This window comes from Podarcis bocagei (genome assembly GCF_964188305.1).
Source record: "Podarcis bocagei genome assembly, chromosome: 7".
Lineage (NCBI taxonomy): Eukaryota > Metazoa > Chordata > Lepidosauria > Squamata > Lacertidae > Podarcis > Podarcis bocagei.
In genome coordinates, this window is record NC_138132.1 from 86815816 (window position 1) to 86838456 (window position 22641).

Genomic DNA, 22641 nt, shown 5'->3' on the forward strand with positions numbered 1-22641 from the left:
GAGAAGGGCAGCCCATCACTGCATTCGCTCCATAAGATGCACACACACTTCCCCTTACTTTTTAGGAGGGAAAAAGTGTGTCTTATAGAGCGAAAAATACGGTAATCATTAAAGCTAAAGGTGAATAACATTTATTTTAAAGCCACAAAACCTTCCAAGTGGAAAGGATCCCGCGCAGTTCAGGATACACATGGGTCACCTGGGACCGTTTACACACTGACACCCAAACTACATGAGACGAGGGATAAGGGCTCCCTCCTTCATTTAAGCCCTGTCTGGGGCTGCAGGTGAAGAGCTGGCCTTGCTGGCTGCCTTACCTGGGCTGAAGCAGACCTCGGGATTGCAGCTGTGATAGCGCTCGGAGAAATGCCTCAGGATCCGCTCCCGCTCCTGGGTCTCCCCGGTGAGCACAAACGCCTTCAGGAAGGACCTGCAAAGAGGAGGGAGAGGAGTGTGTGAGGAGAGGCAGCCCTGAGGCAAGTGCCCTCTTCTGCCGGCTGCCAGTGTCAGCTACATCACTCCACGAAGCTGGAAGGAAGTTGGGACCTCCCAACAGCTTCTGCATCCTTCCCAAGGGTGGAGCTCAGTACACACAGGCGGCAATGGTCCAGGGACAGTAGGGGAGATAGGATTACGCCTCACCTGCCCAATTCCTTGCCCATGTCAGCAGGACCTTCAGCCAGAATCCTGCTCTCTCTCCCCTCCCCTCCCTCAAATTATCAAGGACCCCTGCTGGGCGAGGCCTGTTACTGCCCTCCTAAAGGTAAAGGTAAAAGTCCAGTTGCGGATGACTCTGGGGTTGCGGCGCTCATCTCGCTTTACTGGCCGAGGGAGCCGGCGTACAGCTTCCAGGTCATGTGGCCAGCATGACTAAGCCGCTTCTGGCAAACCAGAGCAGCGCATGGAAACGCTGTTTACCTTCCCGCCGGAGTGGTACCTATTTATCTACTTGCACTTTGATGTGCTTTCGAACTGCTAGGTTGGCAGGAGCAAGGACCGAGCAACGGGAGCTCACCCCCGTCGCGGGGATTTGAACCGCCGACCTTCTGATCGGCAAGTCCTAGGCTCTGTGGCTTAACTCACAGCGCCACCCGCGTCCCTTTCTGCCCTCCTAGAATAGCCAAAACAGGAATTCCACCCCCCTCCCACAAAGCTTCCTCTTTGCTTCACTTGGATGCTATATTAAGTGATCCCTTCAAAAAAATTACTGCTCTCTCTTTTCCCCCACTAATACAATACAATGTAAATTTCTGGTTGTAACCTGCCGTGAGGCCCTTTTGAGGCTGATCCAAAGTGTGTAGAAACCTAGGGCAGCCCCCTGCCTCTCCCGCTGGGCTGTTCCCTGGGAGGCCAAGACCTCCTCCTCCTCTGGTTTAGCGTACATCCCAGGGTGGGGGACATGGCCACCCGCCTTCCCATTCAAGAGCAAGGTGGGGAAAAACACACGACCCCACAGGAAGGAGCATCACCTCAGGGCTTGGTCCAGAGTCTGTCCGCTGAATTGGAAGAAAGAGAGGTAAGTTTCTCTCACCAGCCGGCTGAAATCGTTGCTGTGGACAAAGACATAGGAGAAGCTCAGGACTCCCCCAAAGGAATCGGGGAGCAGCCTTATGGGGAACTCACACACCACCACCCTGGTTTCTCCAGCATCAGCTGCTGCCCCCCCCCAGCCTGTAGGGGGACTCCCCATTCTGCCCATGGGCTCCTCAGCCCAGCCCTCGTATTCCTCCCACAAGGTTGACCAGGTGCAAAAAGGGGGCAGCCCCTTTCCTGCACCTCCAGGAACAGTTGGGCAAGAAGGGGTTACAACAGGTAGCAGGTACAGTGGTACCTCGGGTTAATAACTTAATTCTTCTGGAGGTCCGTTCATAACCTGAAACTGTTCTTAACCTGAGCTACCACTTTAGCTAATGGGGCCTCCTGCTGCCACCACCGCGCAATTTCTGTTCTCATCCTGAAGCAAAGTTACTTACTACAGTGGTACCTTGGGTTACATATGCTTCAGGTTACATACGCTTCAGGTTACAGGCTCCGCTAACCCAGAAATAGTACCTCGGGTTAAGAACTTTGCTTCAGGATGAGAACAGAAATCGCGTGGCAGTGGCAGCGGGAGGCCCCATTAGCTAAAGTGGTGCTTCATATTAAGAACAGTTTCAGGTTAAGAACGGACCTCCGGAACGAATTAAGTACGTAACCAGAGGTACCACTGTATTTCTGGGTTAGCAGAGTCTGTAACCTGAAGTGTCTGTAACCTGAAACGTCTGTAACCCAAGGTACCACTGTATCTGCCCTTCTGCTACCCCAGGCACCAGGGAGCAGCTGGCCATCATTTGCCCATGCAAATCCACTCCAGTGTCAGGATGACTTTTCAGCCCAGAGAGGTGCCATCAGGAAGGCCTGGCTTGTTTAAAGTTCCTGCCCTCTGGCTCATTGCAAGAACATAAGAACATACTTAGAAGAGATTGCTGGATCAGGCCAAGGAGGATCAGGTCCGGCATCCTGTTCTCACTGTGGCCAACCAGATGCCCGTGAGAAGCTCACAATCAGGATTCAAGGAAAGAGCAACTCTCCCCCCTCCTGTGGTTCCCAGTAGGAGGCATTCAGAAGCATTTTTGCCTCCAAATGTGGTGGCAAAGCCTAGCTAGCAGCCCTCAATATCCCTCTCCTCCTCCGTGAATTCGCCCGGTGCTCGTTCAACGCCATCCAAGTTGCTGGCCCAAGCCTGCCTCCTGTGGGAGTGAGTTCCACAGTTTAACCACGTGCCTCAAGAGGCCGCAGCCGTGTCTAGCTGGGAGAGCAAAAGTGTAGTGATCAGGTGGGATTGCTATGAGGAATTATAACAAATATAGGGTAAGCCATCTGTGTCAGCAATGAAAGCATTGCGTTGACTGGGTTTAAACTATTTTGATATGATTCTTGATCAATCCACACCTCTGCATCCCTGTTCCATTTCTCTTTCTTCACAGGTCAGGTACCCACTTAGACAGGCAGGTGTCCTGGGTCATCAAAGACAGTGGGCAGTTTCTTTGATGTAGCTTTTCTGATATGTTAACCTTAGGATGTTAATCTTAGGGCCAGGAAACAGGTTTCACATAAAGGTGATCATGATCACTGTCCTCCTGGCCATCATTCTTATCATATGTACTGATTGTTTATGACTGATTGTTGCTGAATGCACTCCTTTGTAGTTTTCATTCATTTACCCAAAAGTATGCCTGCCTAACTAGTGTTTGTAGTTTAACTTTGTCCCCACGTGGGGTTTCACAGGGCGGATGCCACTACCAAGAAGGCCCTCTGCCTGGTTCCCTGTAACCTGGCTTCTCATAGCGAGGGAACTGCCAGAAGAAATCTGATTGGTTCTTATGAACACTCTGTAAAAGTTCTTTTGTGAATAAAACGACCTGGGCCGAGGGGTGGAGGGACAGAGATTATTATACGCACCCTTCCCATAGTCTTGCTGGTTCAAGCCTCTGGGTGTATTTTTATTAATCAGAGTTCAATCCTTCCTTTCCTTTGTGGACACCTCACAAAAGAAAAAGGGAACTGAGCCGAAATAAGCCAGCTGGGCAGGAAGGCGATCTGAGTCACACCACTCCAACCGGGAGAGAAGCCCCTGCCTCTGTTCCTAATCCAAGACCCCCTTACTTCTTCCGGAGAAAAGAGGCCACTTGCGACCTCTTGAAGCCATCCAGGTGGTAGAGCCGTGTTGCCAGCCTCGCCGCGGCAGCCTGGTCTGCAGGGGGGGCGCTGCCGTTGGCGTGGAGGATGCCGTTGGGCTCTGCCTGCTCCTTGGCGGGTGGCGTCTTCTCCCCTGAATCGGTGCCCTTCTCAGAGAGTGGCTCTTCAGGGCGGCTGCAAGAAAGGAAAGCGATTGTAACAACACACAACAAGATGGAAGAAGTAAAATATTGAGATCACACATGGGTGAAGGGGAGTGGGGGGTATATGGGAACCTGGCAGCAGTCATGAAATTAAAAGACGCCTGCTTCTTGGGAGAAGAGCAATGACAAACCTAGAGAGCATCTTAAAAAGCAGAGACATCACCTTGCCAACAAAGGTCCGTATAGTTAAAGCCATAGTTTTCCCAGTAGTGATGTATGGAAGTGAGAGCTGGACCATAAAGAAGGCTGATCGCCAAAGAATTGATGCTTTTGAATTCTGGTGCTGGAGGAGACTCTTGAGAGTCCCATGGACTGCAAGAAGATCAAACGCATCCATTCTGAAGGAAATCAGCCCTGAGTGCTCACTGGAAGGACAGATCCGGAAGCTGAGGCTCCAATACTTTGGCCACCTCATGAGAAGAGAAGGCTCCCTGGAAAAGACCCTGATGTTGGGAAAGATGGAGGGCACAAGGAGAAGAGGATGACGGAGGACAAGATGGCGGGACAGTGTTCTCGAAGCGACCAGCATGAGTTTGACCAAGCTGCGGGAGGCAGTGGAAGACAGGAGTGCCTGGCATGCTCTGGTCCAGGGGGCCACGAAGAGTTGGACACGACTAAACGACTAAACAACAACAACATTTATAATATAATTTGTTCATTGTGTTGTATTTAAATATAGCAAAGGGAAGCATAGAGCAATTAGATGTATTTTAATTTAGGTAATCTTTGTAATAGGCTTATGTTAGAAAATGAATATGGATTTTGAATTTGACGTTTGTAATTTTTTTGGTTTTGAAATAAAAAATTTTAAAAGGAAAAAAAGAAAGGAAAGCGAGAGGCCAGTTGCAAAGCGGGGAGCTTTCGGTGGGGAGGGGTAGCAGTCACGTCCCATGGAAAAACACTGAAGCTGCTGCCCTCATCTCTGAGTAGTGGCCACATGGTCTAGCCCAGGGTGATGCCACCTCTGTTTTCAGGCTGGGACTGCCAGCAATCCATCTATATATACATCATTTTCATACCATTTTCTTTTAATGCACTGCATGCGGTAAATGTATAGGACAAAAGCTAAGGTGTGTTGGAAATGTAAAGAAAAGGAAGGTAGTTTCTATCACATGTGGTGGACTTGTAAGGAGGTAAAAGCTTACTGGGAAATGATATATAATAACAAATAAATAAAATTTTATTTATACCCTGCCCTTCCCTGTTCAGAAAACCGGGCTCAGGGCGGCTAACAACAAATGTAAAACACTTAACTGATGCAACAAAAAACAGTATAAAAATTGAATAACAATAAATTCAGAATTCAAAAAACAATTTAGGGTGGAAATATGTAATGAGTTAAAGGAAATGTATAAAAATACTTTCGTTAAAAAACCAGAAGCATTTTTACTGGGTATAGTAGGGGAAGAGATACCAAAGGAAGATTAAAAAAAACCTGTTTATGTATGCAGTAGCTGCAGCAAGAATTCTTTTAGCTCAAAAACGGAAGCAACAAGAAGTCCCAATGTAAGAAGAGTGGCAGATGAAGATGGTGGACTTTGCGGAATCAGAGAAGCTGACGGGAAAAAATCCGAAACCAGTGTGATCAAGCATTCCAAAATTATTGGAGTAAATTTATACAATATTTGAAGGAGCATTGTAAGCAATTAACAACATTAGCAGGGTTGTAAAAAGACTGGTAATGATAATTGTTCTTTCCCTGTTGAGATTTATTTAAAAAATGTGATATTTAGAAAGAAATTGGAAAGTGTATAAATGCTTTGAGATAAAGGTGAACTTTGAAAACCGTGAGGTGGGAGGGAGGGAGGGAAGTCGCAGGCTCTTAAGAGCTAAAGAAGTAAACTGGATAAAGATGATGTGTCTAAATATTACAAAATGGAAAATTAAATAAAAAATTAATGATAATAAAAAGAGACTGACAGCAATCCAAAGCCAGGCTGAAATGCAGGTGCCCCTCTCCTTGAAAGTGGTCTGGTCTGAACTGACAGGAAGTCTTGAGGGAATGAGGTCCCTGGAACTAAAGGGAGGTGGAGCCAGGGAGGCATAAAAGAGACCCTGAAAGACCCCTGGACAAATACTGATAGTCAAAGTAAGCAATACTGAACAAGATTTAAACCTTTAAAGCCCTACGGAACCACCTCTTCTGGTATGTCCCACGGAGGAACTTACGATCTTCAAACAAAAACATCTTGGAGGTCCCAGGCCACAGGGAGGTTAGGCTGGCCTCAACCAGAGCCAGGGCTTTTTCAGCTGTGGCCCCAATCTGGTGGAACGCTCTGTCACAAGAGACTAGGGCCCTGCGGGGCTTGACATCTTTCCGCAGGGCCTGCAAGACAGAGCTGTTCCACCAGGCCTTTGGACAAGGCACAGCCTGACCCCCTCCTTTGGTAATATTCACAGAACTCTAGCCCAATGGTTGCCATTAATTTGATTTGAACTGATTTTATAATGAATTGATTTTAGAATGCTGTATTATTTTACTGTTGTTGGCCGCTCTAAGCCCAGCTCTGGCCGGGGAGGGCAGGATATAAATAAATTATTATTATTATTATTATTATTGTTGTTGTTGTTGTTGTTGTTGTTGTTGTTGTTGTTGTTATTAATTATTATTATTATTATTATTATTATTATTATTATTATTATTATTATTATTATTACTATTATAAGATGGACTTGGTAAAAGGCAACATAAGAAGAGCCTGTCAACGCTAGTCCAGCACCCTCTTCTCACAGCGGCCGACCAAATGCCCGTTATGCGAAACCTGCAAGGTTGTGCAGAGCACATGAGCCCCTCTCTCCCCTCCTGTGGTTTCCAGCAACTGGTATCCAGAAGCGTGACTGATTCCATAGCCATCCTGGCTGGCAGCCAACAATAGCCCTCTCCTCCTCCACAAATTTGCCTAGCCCTCTTTTAAAGCCATCCAAGTTGGTGGCCCTGTGGCGGTGAGTTCCACAGTTTAACTACGCGCTGCGGGAAGAAGTACGATGGATGCCCTAATCCATCTGAAAAGGACAGCCGCTGGCGCATCAGCCCCTTGCAAGTCGGGCTGCTGCTGGGGCAGGACCCCTGCCGCCCCGCCCCCCCGGTGACAGCCCTGAGTTCTCCTGCAGTTGGCAGCCCAATAATAATAATAATAATAATAATAATAATAATAATAATAATAATTTATTATTTATACCCCACCCATCTGGCTGGGTTTTCCCGGCCACTCTGGGCGGCTTCCAACAGAACACTAAAATACAATAACCTGTTAAACATTAAAAGCTTCCCTAAACAGGGCTGCCTTCAGATGTCTTCTAAAAGTTTGGTAGTTATTGGACTTCCGGGTTAGCGCGATCGGCTAATGGCGGACTCCCTCCGAGCTCCGGAGGGAATCGGCTCTGCAGGATTTGGGTCTAGCCGCTGCAGCGACGTGGGGACCCTTAAAAATCACAGGCGGTTTAGCCTGTGAACCTGGTGACTCGGCGGGCACCATTTGCGCCCCCCGACCCGTGAAGGAGCCTTTTTAAAGGCTTTGGAACGGGGGACGGGGTGAGTGGCGCGGTGCTGAGAGTCAATTGCTTCTCCTGCAGAGTGAAGCCGCATGCCATGGTCGGAGAGCGCTGACTTCTTCTTGTGAACAATTGGATTTTAAAGCAGCAACCCGTGAGTAGTACAGAAATTGGATTTGCAAAGGATTTTTTTTTTTTTAATTAGGCACGATCGGGGAAGGCGCAAACAGGAAGTCCGTCTCCCCGTCTTGTATATAACCTAAAGCAAGGACCAGCTAACTAAGGTCGAGAGGATTTTTTCTTCTTTATTGGGTAAAGATATTAATTTCACGATTTGGCAGTTTAAGTAATTTTACTGGAGGATAAGAGCTAATTTTAGGAGCTGAAGTGCCACCCCCCCGTACCCGGGAGTGTTCCATGAGAAAGCCTGTTGAAGAGGTACTGAAGAGTTTGACAGCTGTCAAATTGGCTGTCAAGACGGAAAAAGAGAATTTTGATTTTGTTGCTCCTGCTGGTTATAATTGTTACAATTTTCTTACAATTTGTTGAAAACAAGGAAGAGCTGATACAAACAAACTTGACTTTTGGATTCGAATTGGAAGGATTATCAAGGAACCAAAATCCCTCTAGAGGGGGTTTTGGGACATTACAAGAATGACTGGAGGAGGGAAAATTCAGGCAGAACTGGACAGAGTTTTTGTTCTCTTGGGAAAGTTACAAGGCCAAATTGATGTTTTGGCTACAAATGTTACAACCCTGGACTTAACAGTAAATAACATTATTGAATTTGATAAGGATTTGAATCAGGAAGTCTATTTAACAGGACAAAAAGAGAAACTTGAGAGCTTTGAGAATTTGGAGGAGATATATGTTGTCCCTGAAGAAAAGGATGGAGGAGCTGTAATTTTGCAGATGACAAAGGGGAGCCTGAGGCCAGACATGATAGCAACAAAGGAAAATAAAAACTTGATCTGGAAAATTTGGCCTGAACTGGAGATTGAAAAATGGAGAGATCTCCTTTTGTGGAGATCCGAAAACTTAAGGATTACAAACTTGCTCAAGGTGGAAGTTGGAGCTTTGGGGACATTTGGACTTGAAAGGAGTAAGAAACAAGATTTGGGCTCCTTTTTTAAGTATGGAGGTCTGGCTGGAAGAAACATGGATCCCGTTGGGCTAGAGCTTCTCCGAGATTTGATGTTCAATATTAAGGATTATCAAAGAAACCGGCAGAGAGGAATTGAGAGAGAATTAAGAGCCTCGGATGTGAGATCTCCAGGCTGATAGTAGATTAAGACTGATAGACATTTACTGGGGACTGAAACCGGGAAAGGGGGGGGTGGAGTTTGGGAATCCAAAGGGTACATAATTATAATTTGTTTTGTATTTATCTTGTTTTGTTATTTGTTTGAAAATTGGGAAATTCGTGGAAGGGAATTTGGATCGACTTTAGAAAAAATGTTCTAAGAGTGAGTATTGATGTATAAGTATTGTTGTTTAAGGTTGGATAAGGTAATATTGGTTATTTAAAATGAACTAAATGAAATGAAAATAAGGTTAGCAAAATAAATTGAGGAAATGGATGAAACAGGAAAAGTAAAATAATAATATGTTAAAATGAAATTATTAAGTTAAAGTTGAGAAATAAGCAATAAGGACTTGCTGAGCTAATAATTTGAATTGGAATACAAGAAGGGAAGGTGTGAGGAGGTCTGAGAAATAAGTTAAAAGAAATAAGCAATTGAAATTTTATGTGTTTTTAATTGTTTTTAAGTTTTACATTTTTGTATGTTTGTTATATTTTTTCTTTTTGTGTGTGTGGTTGTTTATTTTTGCTTTTGTTTCATTATAGAAAATGCTAATAAATATATATATTTTTAAAAATTTTAAAAAGTTTGGTAGTTATTTTTCTCTTTGACATCTGGTGGAAGGGCGTTCCACAGGGCGGGTGCCACTACCGAGAAGGCCCTCTCCTTGGTTCCCTGTAACTTGGCTTCTCGCAGTGAGGGGACTGCCAGAAGGCCCTCGGCGCTGGACCTCAGTGTCCAGGCAGAACAATGGAGGTGGATACTGCCTGGCAGTATCACACTATCTCTGTGGGTCTGCGTGTGGGCCAGCGGTGGGCTGCCCCTCTGCCCTTCTCCCTCTAGGATGCACGGAGCATCCGAGGGACGCATTTCCTTGCAACGCTTCTGTTCAGATAGGTGTTGCAACACGGTGCCCTTCTCTGCCCTACATGGCTTTAGAGCCTTTCCTTTGCCCAGGGAGCTGGAGCAGCCTTGAAGGAAAGAGATCCTGAGAGCCACAAGCCATAATAATAATAATAATAATAATAATAATAATAATAATAATAATAATTTATACCCCGCCCTCCCCAGCCAAGACCGGGCTCAGGGCAGCGAACACCCAATATAAAAACAAATTGATTGAAATTCAACTGAAAAACAAGATTAAAATACAACATTAAAACATTAAAATACAGCCTCATTTCAATGGAAACTCTTTTTGGGGAAATGAAAATGTCAAGTCTTCATAAGGGCGGAGGACCCGGCAGAAGGCGGAAAGCAGGAAGCAGCAGGCGAACAGAGGACAGCTGAGGCTCCTCAAAGCTGCTAGTGAGGCTGTTGCTGCCTCTGCAAAGGAAGACACTTTCCCACACATGGAGGCTGCTGCTGGGTTGCATCTACCCAGGCCCAGCTTCTAACCACGCCAGGAGGATGTTGTGGGCGTCTAGCAGATGCACGGAGGCGAAAGGCCCCAGGAGACACCCAAGGGAACAAACTTACTGTACAGCCGGTGTTTCTTCCTCCTCCTCATCCTCCTCCTCTTCCAAGGTTTCATCTCCATCCACGACGGGCACCATCTCAAGACCCTCTGCTGAGCTCTCCAGCTTCCCTTCCGCACCACCGAGGGAGGCCAAGTGCAAATCTGCCGCAGCAACTTCCTCCTGCAGGCAGGAAGTCCTTCTGGGCTCCTCCACCCATGCGCACGAAGGCAGTGGGTGGCCACGGGATGGGGCTTGTGGCTTGTGCTCCTCCTGCCACCGACTCTGCTCTGCGGCAGGAGCCGAGAGGGACCGGAAGCTGGAAGAAGCCCAGCTGATCTCTGCAGGAGACGGAGGCTCTGGGGCAGGGTGGCCCTCCAGGGGCTCTTGCAGCAAAGCGGTCACCAGGGAGGTGCTGCAGGTGGAAAACAGCAGGCCTTCCTGGGCTGGCAAGTCAACACCTGGGTGGGAAGGGAGGGAGGAATGGATGGGACAACAGGTTAATGAGATCGTGACAAGGCTCCGCTCTGGTCCTCCATGGACCAGGGCTGGGGTTAGGTCAGATGGGTATTTGGTAGATCTGGGCAATATATTGTCCAAAACCGGTTCAAGGTCCCTGTTGTGATATCGGCTTCAAAATTTTTGACCTGGCAATATATTGCAAATCATGATGTGTGTGTGTGTGTGTGTGTACGCTCTGCAAAAATCACGATGCAGGGAAAACTGTGAAGCCGGCCAATGCATCTACATAGCTGCATCCTTATTTCAGACATTGTGTTTTATCTGTATAATGCAAGGATTAGCTGATGATATATCACGAAGTTGAAAACCAGATATTGCTGAGCCCTAGCATTGGGCCCATTTAGCGTGGGCTTTGTTTTTTTTTAAATAAAATTTTTATTGGGTTTTCAAACTTTACACAAACACAGACAATACACAACACAAACATACAAACACAAAGACAAACACATGTAATTTCAAATCCCTAATTTCTTAACCACTTTCCCTGACTTCCCCACACCTCCCCCTCCTGCATCCCAACTCCAATAGTTTGCTCAGCAAGTTCTTATCTCCCACCTTTACCTTATTAATGTTTTACTTAATTCTTCTTAGTTAACCAAATTTAACTTATAAACCTCAATTAAACCAAAATACACATCCTTTACATACTTTTCTAAGGGCGACCTCATTTCCCTTCCACAAATTTCCCAATTTTTATATTATTTACAAAACAAAATAACAGAATACAACATATAATTTTACACCCTTTGGATTCCAAAACTCTCGCCCCCCCCCCTTTCCTGGTTTTGATCCTCAAAAATTATACATCAATCTGTCAACTCTCAGCCCGGATCCCTCACGTCCGAGGCCCTTAAATCTCTTTCAGTCCCTCTCTGCCGGTTTTGTTGGTAGTCTTTTATAATAAACATCGAATCTCGGAGAAGCTCTGTCCCAATGGGGTCTACATTTCTTCCAACCAGACCTCCATATTCAAAAGTGGAGCCCGAATCATGTTTCTTGTTCCTTTTAAGTCCAAATGTCCCAAATGTCCCCAAAGCTCCAACTTTCACCTTGATCAAATTTGTAATCCATAGGTCTTCCAATCTCCCCGTGGGGAGATTCCTCCAATCTTCCTTCTCAAGTTCAAACCAAATTTTCATCATCTAGGTCTTGTTTTCTTTGTAATCCATTTTTACAGGCCTCTGGTTGTCCTTTTTCACCTGCAACATTTCAGCTCCTCCTTCCCACTCCTCTGAGTCTGCACATATTTCTTTTTGTTCAACTGCAGAATTATCTTGAGTCAAGTCCTTGGCGCCGTCAACAAGATTATTTACTTTCGATTTCAAAGTCAAAACATCTGTAGCCAGAGCTACACTCTGATCTTGTAATTTTCCCACGAGAAAGAACATTCTTTCCATCTCAGACTGTAGTTTTCCATCTGCAGCCATTGTAATGTCTCAGAACCCCCTCTAGAGGGGTTCTGGTTACTTAATATTCTTTCTCCAACAATCTAGTTACTTTGTTCTTATTTTTCCTTTATTTTCAACGGCTTCAAATCAAATGTATCAAAAATAACCAGCAGAAATAACAGAAGGCGAATTCTTGTAACTTTGACAGCTCGCTTGACAGCTGTCAAACTCTATATACCTCCTCAGCAGGCTCTCTCCCGGATCACTCCCGGATCCCGGGGGGTTGCGCCTCAGCTCCTTAAAATCAGCTCTTATCCTCCAGCAGTATACTTATAGTGCCAAATCATGGAATTAATAACTTTTATCTCGCAAAGAGAGAAGTGGTCTCTCGACCTTAGTTATCCAATTCTTGCTTTGAATTGTCTACAAAATGGGGGGCGGACTTCCTTTTAACGCATCCCCCGGTCGTGCCGAATTTAAAAGAAGAATTTTAAGTCCAATTTCCATACTACTCACGGGTTGTTACTTTTGCAGCCCAAATATTCAAGGAAGAAGTCAGCGCTCTCCGGCCATGGCTCACGGCTTCACTCCGTGGAAGAAGCGATCCACTCACAGCACCACGCCACTCTCCGTCACCCGCTCCGGAGCCTTTAAAAAGGCTTCTTCGTGGGTCGGGGAGGGCGCAAATGGTGCCCGCCGAGTCACCAGGTCCACAGGCTTCCGCGCCTGTGGTTTCTGAGGGTCCCCGCGTCGCCGCCGCAGCAGGACCCATCTTCCACGAAGCCGATTTCCTCCGGAGCTCGGAGGGAATCCGCCATTTGCCGATCGCGCTAACCCGGAAGTCATTTAGTGTGGGCTTTGAGGGTCCAACTACATTAGTACTTTGGTTCTCAAATGTCTTGGTACTCAAACAACTTGGAACCCAAACACTGCAAACCTGGAAGTAAGTGTTGTGGCTTGCGAACATTTTTCGGGAGCCGAGCACGCTCTGTTTTGAGTGTTACGCTTCCGTTTTGAGCGTTACGCTGAGGTCTGTCTGCTTTTGCTATTTATTTTGTGTTTTGTGGCTCTCTTTTTTGGTGACTGTGTGGAACCCAGTTCAGCTACTGATGGATTGATTGTGTGACTGCAGTACATTGTTTATTGCTTTCATTTTATGGATCAGTGGTCTCGTTAGATAGTAAAATTCATGCTAAATTGCTGTTTTAGGGGTTGTTTTTAAAAGCCTGGAACGGATTAATCCATTTTACATTACTTTCTATGGGGAAGGGCGCCTTGGTTTTGGAACGCTTTGGTTTTGCAACGGACTGCCGGAATGGATTAAGTTTGAGAACCAAGGTACCACTGTAGTGGCTTAACGATTCAGAGGCTAAACAGGGGGGGGGGCTGAACTTGTGATGGGAACCTGAGGTGCATTGACCCCCACCACAAACAGCACTATTTCTCCCCCCCCCAAAGACCTGTCAGCAAAGTTAAAACTGGAAAATTAAGAAGTCTTTGCTTGAGCTAACAGGTTTAAGCTACTAACAACTTCAGTCCTGGAAAGGACGAGTCACAAGCTGAGGCCCCCGACCTGAATGCCCACACCATGGAAGCAGTGGACGCATCCTGCAGCCTCACTTACTCCGATGCCCCAACACTTTTCCAGTCCGCCCCCGTTCCTGGCTGGAGGTGAGACGACACCAAGGATCGGTCAGGTGATAATTTTTGAGAACTGCTTGTAAATGCTGGATTTTTAATTCTGAAAACTGAGCCCCTGCATGGTTTATTTTAAACCGCATAAGGTTGTCTTGTGCACGCTGGGCCAGCAGCCTCTCGAAAGCAAGGGTAAAAGGGAAGCAATGCCATCTCGAACGGCATGAGCGATGGAGCCTCAAGAAAAGTGTGGGTGCACTTAGAGATCTCAATTTCGACCACACAGTGCGAAACTGTTTTAACTGCTATAACAAGGGTGTCTCTGGACCTTAACTTGAGGCTCATGCAACAAAAAACAATATTTAGAATATACTGGACCCCATTATGTTTGTTTAAAAAAGGGCTATCTAAGGTATCTAACTGTTGGAGATGCAATAGGGATAATGCTTCTCTAAAACATATGTTCTTTCATTGCCCAAATTGAAAGATTTTTGGCAGAAGGTAACAAATGATGAACAGAACTGTACGGAACAACCTTACATTTACAGAGCAAAATATCCTCTTGAATATTTACAAAAGGACAATACGAGTGAGCTCTCCGTGCCCTGACCACAGCAAAAAGACTGATACTGATGAATTGGAAAAATAAAAATGCGGCTCCTTTCTACAATTGGATTGAAGATTTATGCAAACTCGCAATATATGAACAACTTCATATAAATGCAGACTTGCCATGGACAAATTCAATGATACTCTATCTGGAATCCATTCTTACAAATACTGCAATAGGCTAAGATCTGGTGAAGTACAATAACAACCTTGTAAAGTATACAGTTTGGGGGGTCCCCCCCTTATTTCCCCTTCTATACACATTCTGTTTCTCTTTTGCTCTCTTTTACGTCTCACAATGTTTAGTGCACATATAATTACGTACCGGTAGGTAGCCATGTTGGTCCGCTGTAGTCGAAACAAAATAAAAAAATTCCTTCCAGTAGCACCTTAGAGACCAACTAAGTTTGTTATTGGTATGAGCTTTTGTGTGCATGCACACCTCTTCAGATACTTCTGTTTCGGTGTATCTGAAGAAGTGTGCATGCACACGAAAGCTCATACCAATAACAAACTTAATTGGTCTCTAAGGTGCGACTGGAAGGGATTTTTTTATATAATTATGCACTTTTTGAACTTTCAATAAAGATGTTTAAAATCTTTTTTAAAATGTAAAAAGGGGGGGGGGAAAGAAAAAGTGTGGGTTCAGGAGAGCGACCCTGCACATGAGTGCAAGGACATTTCCACAGTGAAGAAGCTAAAGAGAGCCTTATCATATTTTCCAGCAGGAGTGAACTTGCATGTGTGTGCGTGTTCTCTTAAGCCAAAGGCTTTTGGATCACAGAATCTCTCTTCACCCAATCACTGGGGCTGAACAAGCAGGCCAGAGGGCTCCACTTCATTTAATTAATTTTCTTATGTTCCATAATTTCATAGTTTTCATATGTTCTATACCACTTTTCACCGAAAGTCCATAGCAGCATGACCTGCCTTTAAAATCTTCAAGACCAATTAAAACCAACAGAAACAATAAATAAACAACAAGCAGCCTGAGATTACCTGATCTCAAAGGTTATTGGGAAGATAAAGGGCAGCTGAGAAGTGAGCCAGCAGGCCTCTTATGTGTGGGGGTGGGGTGGCAGTCACAAAGGAAAAGTCCAGCTTTCTGGGAACAGCTGAACCTTTGGTGCTCTCAGCAAACTGGAGGAGATTGGCAGGGGAGACCTTGAGTGTAGTAACCTGATGCTCTTAATAGATTGTCTGCAGCCCACGGCCTCGGTCCTCTATACCTGACGGAGCGTCTCCACCCCCATCGTTCAGCCTGAGATCCAGCACTGAGATCCAGCACTGAGGGCCTTCTGGCGGTTCCCTCGCTGCGAGAAGTGAGGTTACAGGGAACCAGGCAGAGGGCCTTCTCAGTAGTGGCACCTGCCCTGTGGAACGCCCTCCCAGCAGATGTCAAGGTAATAAACAATTATTTTACTTTTAAAAGACACCTGTTTAGGGAGTTTTTAATGTCTGACGCTGTATTGTTTTTGATATTTGGTTGGAAGAAGAAGAGGAATTTGGATTTGATATCCCGCTTTATCACTACCCTAAGGAGCCTCAAAGCGGCTAACATTCTCCTTTCCCTTCCTCCCTCACAACAAACACTCTGTGAGGTGAGTGGGGCTGAGAGACTTCAGAGAAGTGTGACTGGCCCAAGGTCACCCAGCAGCTGCATGTGGAGGAGCGGGGAATCGAACCCGGTTCACCAGATTACGAGTCTACCGCTCTTAACTGCTACACCACACTGGCTCTTGAAACTGGAAGCTGCCCAGAGTGGCTGGGGAAACCCAGTCCGATGGGCGGGGTATAAATAATAAATATATTATTGTCATTATTAGGACTCACCTGGGGGAGTCATCTGGTCCAAATCACTGCTGGAGGGTTTGTGGTCTGGCTGGTCCGGGAAGAAGCCTTGGACCTGGAAGACAAAGCCAGAGGTCAGAGAAGGGCAGGGCAGCCCAGCCTTGGAGATCAGCTCTGGCCCCCTCACCCCACCCTGGGAAGACCCTGCCTGCCTATGGAGCCTCCTGCCAGCCCAGTCAATGGGCAATGTTTGCTAAGCACCTGCGGGGGGAGAGAATGGCAGCCTGTGAGCAGCTGGACCAGGGAGGGAGGGGAGCAAACGATGGCGGGGGCTTCCGAGGGGGCCTTGCATCCCATCCTGAAGCACGTCTGCTTGTAGGGAAGGCCACCGCACTGGAGGGAGGGTGGGCGGGCCAGGCTTTGATACAGTGGTGCCTCGCAAGACGAAAAGAATCCGTTCTGTGATTCTCTTCGTCTAGCGGTTTTTTTCATCTTGCGAAGCAAGCCCATTGAAGGATTAGCGGATTAGCGGCTTTTAGAGGCTTTTAGCGGCTTATCTGCTGTTCGGATCAGCTGATAAGCGGCTTAGCGCTATTAGCGGCTTTTAGCTGCTTTTAGCGGCTTATCTGGTGATCGGATCAGCTGATAAGCGGCTTAGCGGCTTAGAAAAAGGGGGGGAACCCGCAGGAACTTGCAAGACATTGTCGTCTTGCGAAGCAAGCCCATAGGAGATTCGTTTTGCGAAGCACCTCCCAAACGGAAAACTCTTTCGTCTAACGAGTTTTCCGTCTTGCGAGGCATTCGTCTTGCGGGGCACCACTGTAGAGAAGAAGCATCAGTACTACACTGTCTTTGAAGATGGGGGATTGTTAAGCACCCTTCTTGCAGCCAGCAGGTCTCCTTCGTTCCCAAGGCAGGCTACGCAAGAGATCCAACATCAGCTGCCTGACCTTTCGAAGGCCAGGCTGAGCTCTGGGCTACGGCCGCTTTTCCCTGCAGCCTGGCCCAGGGAAGCAGCAGCAACACCAGGCTTGACGCTCAGGACTCACCTCCTTTGACGCGTCCGACAAGGGAGCAAGGCAACGAGGCAGCTCCCTCTCCTCCTCTTCCACCGGGCAGGCACTTTCCAGCTCGCCTTCCGTGATCACCAGGGGAGACAAGGAGCGGTAATGAGGCACGTAGCTTGGGTAAGGGCCTGGGGACGGGTTTCCACCAGGATCTGGCTCAGGCGCAGGCTCGGAGTCCATGGCCACAAGGCTCATTGCCACACCTGTCTGGCACGGCAGGCCGTGGGCACAATCCGTAGAGGTCAGACCACAGGTGGGGATTCCTTCCCCATCTTCCTTGAAGGCCTTTTCTTCCATATGGCCCAAGAGAGATGGTCTTTCAGAGCTGGTGGTTCTTGGACTCGCGCAAAAGAGCGGGTTGTCGTAAAACAAGCATTCCACCTCCTCCTCTTCTTCCTCTTCCTCCTCCAGTGAGCCTTCATCACCCTCCTCCTCCTGCCTCTCTGAGTCCTCCTCCGGCTCCTCCCCACTATCGCTCTCCAGGAGCAAAGGCTCATGGGAGGTGGCCGAGTCCTGCGAGGGGGGCATTCCCAGAACCTTCTGAAGGCTAGGGGAGGAACTCCTCAGTGGCTCCTTCTGGCGGTCAATCGCCCCTTGCAGGTCCAGGAAGCATAGCTCAGCTTGGAGGATGCTGGCCGAGAAGAGAGCTTTGGTGGCATCATTGCTGTAGTCATCCAGGCTCTTCAGACTTTCCTGCGCCGGCTGAGATGCTTCCCTCCCAGGCTGCACAATCTCCAGGTGCTTTGAAGAAGGGCAAGTTCCAGGGTGGAATTCCTCAGCACGGCTCTGAGCCAGCGGCGGAGAAGGTTTCTCAGAGGACGTTTCACCTCTGCTCCAGCCAAGGCCCTCCAAGCTACCCTGGAGGAGGTCTATGTCTTCCAGGCCCAAGAATGGAAGGGGAGTCATGGTTTCAGTCTGGGGGGTTTCTGAAGGTGTCAGCAGGCCACCCGCCCCTCCTAAGCTGTCTCCAGTTTCACAGGTCACGTCTCTTATTCCTAAATCAGTCAGAAAGTCTATTAGGTCTGAAGGACTGGAGGATCCAGAAGGCTCCATTATGGCGTTCACCATGAAAACGTCCAAAAAGGTCCCGTTAGGCTAAGCTCTCATCTTGTTTGTAAAGGGTTGAGCAACGCGGGCCTCCTGCGGGCGGGATCCATGCCTCTCCTGCTGTCTCTGGAAAAGAGAAAGCAAACGTTGACGTTATCACGAAACAGAAGTCGGGGAGGGAGAAGCTGCTGCAAACAGAACCTGGCCAAAAGGTCAGCTGGAAAGGGCCCTGCAGGTGTCACCAGGTTTAAATTGGGGGTGCTTAAATTGTCCATCATTTCACTTTCAACATTATCAGCGGTCTCTCCCCACAGGTTCATGGTGGGAAAGGACACTCTTCTAGTATCAATGGACCACAATTCATCATGCTAGAAAGCATCGTTTCAGCTGATGGAAGCCAATCGCAGCATCCAAGGAGCCCAAATCTTCTCCCACCAATCCATTGGCATGAATTGCAGCCCCACCACCACAACAGCCCTAATAATCTTGGGCTAGAGGAGGAGGAACTGGTTGGTGGCAGTGGGCTGGGAGACAGAGACTCACCAGCTCTGGGGCTCCCATCAGGGCAGATCAGAGATGAGGCACCGGCAGGTGCCGACTGACCAAACGAGCAGCCTAGCCCAAAGGAATGTCTTTGCAGCCGAAAAGAAACTAGGTTTCTCTTCAGTATTTTAAGAATGTATACACCATATCTCTGCCCCAAATTAGGTTGCTAATGGGGACTAGCTATACGGATCACATCCCATCAGTACTTAAAGCACAGCACCGAGTACAGATCCATTTCTGGGCACAATTCAAAGAGCTGGCGGATAACTAGGGGGTCCTGGACGGCTAATCACTCTGGTCCCTGAAGGGCCACTTTTCATCCCAACAGCCAGCCTCAAGGCCAAACCTCCCTGGTGCACAACCTTAAGTGAGTGGGGAGCAGGGAGGGGGCTCACTATCGAAGACCCTCCTCAGGAAGGCTTGCCAGGCATCAACTATGAGATTTCAGTGCCAGGCAAGCACCTGTTTGTTCGCCCTGAGATTCCAGCAGGCAGTGATAGCCAGCCTTGACTATTATGTAACCCATTCTTCTGAACTTTACGAGTTTGCTTTAATTTGGTCGTTTTTGGTTTTCGGGTGTTTGGCACACAGCAGCTGCCTTTGTTGTTCTGTGTTGCCTTCTGACTTATAAAAGAGCCTTGCTGGCGATTTCCAAATAAACAACCCCCTTTTCTCCCAAGCTGGCGCCCTCCCCTGTGTTTCGGACCACAACTCCCATCGCCCCCCGCCCCATGATGCTCTTCTGGCCGCTTGTGCTCCAAAACACCTGGCGAGGCCCAGCTGCGTGACCCTGCCCGGCCAGCCTCCTTGTTCTTTAAGAAGGGCGGCGTCTCCTCCGATTGCGGAAGGGAGCACGTGGGAAAGGGGCCAGGGGCGCCGGGAAGGGAGGCAGGCAGGCAGGCAGGCGGGCATTCCCACCCAGGCGGGGAATCGGCGCAACTCGACCCGCGGCGCAGGTGGCCTTCCCACTAGGGAAAACCAGGCAGGTAGGCTGGCGCTTGGAAACCGGCTGCCCGACGGGTAGGGGGGGGGACTCCGTTTCCAAGCTGCTCGGTTCCGGAAGCGGCTTTTGGAAAAGAAACTGGGCTCCGAGTCCTCACCTAGGGCCTCCCAGGGCAGGAATAATCTACCTGCGAGGAGCCTCCGCCCTCCAGCTGCCTCCAGCCGGGCCGCGCTCGGGAGCTCCTCGGGGGCGCAGCAGCTCCCCGGGCAAATTCCCCCTCCGTCGGGGCCGCCAGCGCGCGGCGCCTCCTTCCCTCGGCCAAGGCCGCTCCCAGCCCCGCCAAGGGAGCCCGCCCGGCCCGCTTCCCTTCCGGGGCCGTCCGATCCGAGCGGCCCCTTCCCACCGGCCGGAGCCCCGCGCCCGGCCGCACTTACCCGACGGCGCGCCCGGCTCCGCTCCGCCTTTCCTGCTCGTCGGGCGGGACTGGCGACGGGAGCCCTCCCCGCCGGGCCAGAGCCAGGGCCGCAGCCGCATTCCCCGCGCGCCCGGTCGCCTGGCCTTCCTGCCTCCGAGAGGCGGCGTCAGCCGAGCTTGGCTGGGGCCCGGTTGCTCTCACTCCGCGGAGGCTTCGCGGCCCGGACCCGAGGGCACCTTTGCGCAGGTGGGGGACGGGCCCTTTGCGCCAAGGAGCAAGCCCGGAGCAGGTGGCCTCTTGCGCCCGAGCCGTCTCCGCGGGGCGGTTTTTGGCACAGCAGCAGCAGCCCCCTCCACATCAGTAGGGCTCGAGGCAGCCTAGGAAGCCCCCTTCTGCCCTTTACCGAGAGAGCGGTCAGGATGCAACCGTTTGGCCTGGTTCACTGGGGGATCTCATCTCTAGCCCCCAGCTGCCCCCAGCCTGGCCCTTTCCCCCTTGAGAGAAGTGGGGCAGGTTCTGGGCAGCTGTTTCCGCAAGGACCCCAGACAACAGCACAGGGTTTAGGATGGTGTGGCCAATCCGCGCCCCCCCCCCACAGGGTACCAAGCCAAGGGGGGGCTAATAATAATAATAATAATTTCCTCAATAATGTGAAGTTTCAGTTATCTTATTGAAAAGATCCATTAAAAAAGCAACTGTACCAAAATGAATTATTGTGAAAACAAGACATATTAGAGAGGTTTTGCCAAATTTGGTTCTCATTCAGATGTTTTCCAGGTGGGCCTGTGGAGAGGGGCAGGGTGGGGATCACTCACCTCCGTGTTCATTGCCCACTGGCACAGAACTGGATCCAGCTGAATCCTTCAGGCTGCCTCCACTATGGGGTTGCCCCAGAAGCACTTTGCACCCACTCTGTCACTGCACAACACCAGGCCAGCCCTGGGCAGTGAGAGGGATGTCAAAGTGACCCTGCAGCATCCCCTGGGAGGGGCAGAACGACCTGTCCTTGGGATCTCAAGGACAGTGGTCCCAACTCCCCGCAGTGGGGTTCAGCCCCAGACCTGCCCAGGGAAGGCTTCAGCCATCAGAGCTACTTTCCCACCCTGCACCTCCCAGCTCTAGGTAACGGATGGGGAAGTTTCAACACAGACTTACTCAACTGCTGCCTGTTGCCCAGGGCTTGTGTCCATTTCCTGAGCAAGAAAGATGGGGCAAACTTGCTGCTTCCTGTTTGCCTGCAAGTCTACACTCACCGTCAGCACCCGTCTCAGGAAGTAACTGTCAGACTGCTCTTTTGGGGGCTGAGGGGCCCTCCTCCTTGCAGGGACACAACAAAAAATCGTTGGCCCGAAGGATGTCCCTTTTCATCCTCTGCCAAGGTCACCCAGCGAGAAGAGGGCGCCCAGAGGGGAAGGCAAGCAACTGACTCATGATTGCCCTCCCCTCTTTCCAATTGCACTGGGGGAAAACCGCCTCCAGGGTGCTCACAGACCTCCCTGCACTGGAAAACAGCAGATTGAGTCACCCCAGAGAAACAACATGGGTACCATGCAGTGGCCAGCCACCCTTCCACCAAAGTCTCTGCTGCAGGTGGCCCAGGCCTCACAGTGGTGCTGTGAGCCATCTGGGACTGTGGAAGTGAGGGGGTGGGCAGCAGAAACAAGCTTTGGCTTTAAGGTGTGTTTTTTGAAGTCACATCCAATGCAAGCATCTGCACTAAGAAGTCGTGGAACAATGAAAGGAACATAGGAAGGTGCCTTTATACTGATCCAAACCACTGGTCCATGCAGCTCAGAGCTGCCTACACTAATTGGCAGCTGCTCTCCAGGGTTTAAGACCTAGCCCCCCTCCCCCTGGAGATGCCACTGGAGAATGAACCTGAAACCTTTTGCCTGCAAGGCAGCTGCTCTGCCAGTGATCTATATGGCCGTTCCCCTATTAAAACGGCCAGCATCCCAATTGCCTTTGCAGAAAGGGAGGGTCCTGCTGGGCTGGCACTGGGCCTCCTAAGGCCCTCATGCAACCTGCTTAGCGTTAAGCCAAACCGCACCACACGCTCGGGGACAAAGTGCACAGATCACGTGACGGGCCGTGTTGCAGCTTTGTTTTTCTTCCCTGGCTAGCAGCCTTGGGACCCAGATTGGTTTGGATTGCAAGGGGAAAGGAGGCTTTGAACTCACACACAAACCGCATGGTTCTGATCGGGATCGGAGAGTCCTTGCAGGTGCTGTGTATCGCAGGAGAGATTCATCCACCGATGCCAGCGCAGGCCTAACAGAGTGCTTGCACCTTTTGCTTAAACTCGCCTGTTTTTCATTTTGGGAAGTATCCAAGTTTGGCAGTCACAGCAAGGCAAGTTTGGCAGTTGAGACAGCGAGTGTAGTAATCTGGTGCTCTTAAAAGATGGTCTGCAGCCAACAGCAAGACTCCCCCCCCCAAAAAAAAAACAAAAAAACCTGAGCTGGTTGCCTGCCAACTCCCCTTTACTCACCTCCCGTTTTGCCAGCCGAGTTCCTCCGTCCAGGTCTTAGATGGCCCAGATGG

At 49.1% G+C, this 22641-nt stretch overlaps 1 protein-coding gene and 2 long non-coding RNA genes across 5 annotated transcripts in view; all 3 read right to left on the minus strand.

The window, feature by feature from the left end:
* Nucleotides 1–20696, minus strand: part of PSD4 (pleckstrin and Sec7 domain containing 4) — a 31946-nt gene extending 11250 nt beyond the window's left edge. The window contains exons 1-7 of one of the 3 annotated variants that reach the window (XM_081202968.1): nt 20117–20696; nt 17129–18319; nt 16122–16194; nt 10157–10595; nt 3646–3852; nt 1470–1550; nt 318–430 (exon numbers count right to left, since the gene is read on the minus strand). In XM_081202968.1, the coding sequence (XP_081059094.1) occupies nt 318–430; nt 1470–1550; nt 3646–3852; nt 10157–10595; nt 16122–16194; nt 17129–18214 (1999 nt within the window). In that variant the 5' untranslated portion in view covers nt 18215–18319; nt 20117–20696. Of the gene's footprint in view, nt 1–317; nt 431–1469; nt 1551–3645; nt 3853–10156; nt 10596–16121; nt 16195–17128; nt 18320–19839; nt 19981–20116 lie in introns of those variants that run through there. The other 2 variants (XM_081202967.1, XM_081202969.1) reach the window with 2 other exon arrangements.
* Nucleotides 1–22641, minus strand: part of LOC308592091 — a 302880-nt gene that overhangs the window by 168093 nt on the left and 112146 nt on the right. The gene's annotated exons all lie outside the window — the stretch shown is intronic.
* The window catches only part of LOC308592075, an 85290-nt gene that overhangs the window by 48172 nt on the left and 14477 nt on the right, over nt 1–22641 (minus strand). The gene's annotated exons all lie outside the window — the stretch shown is intronic.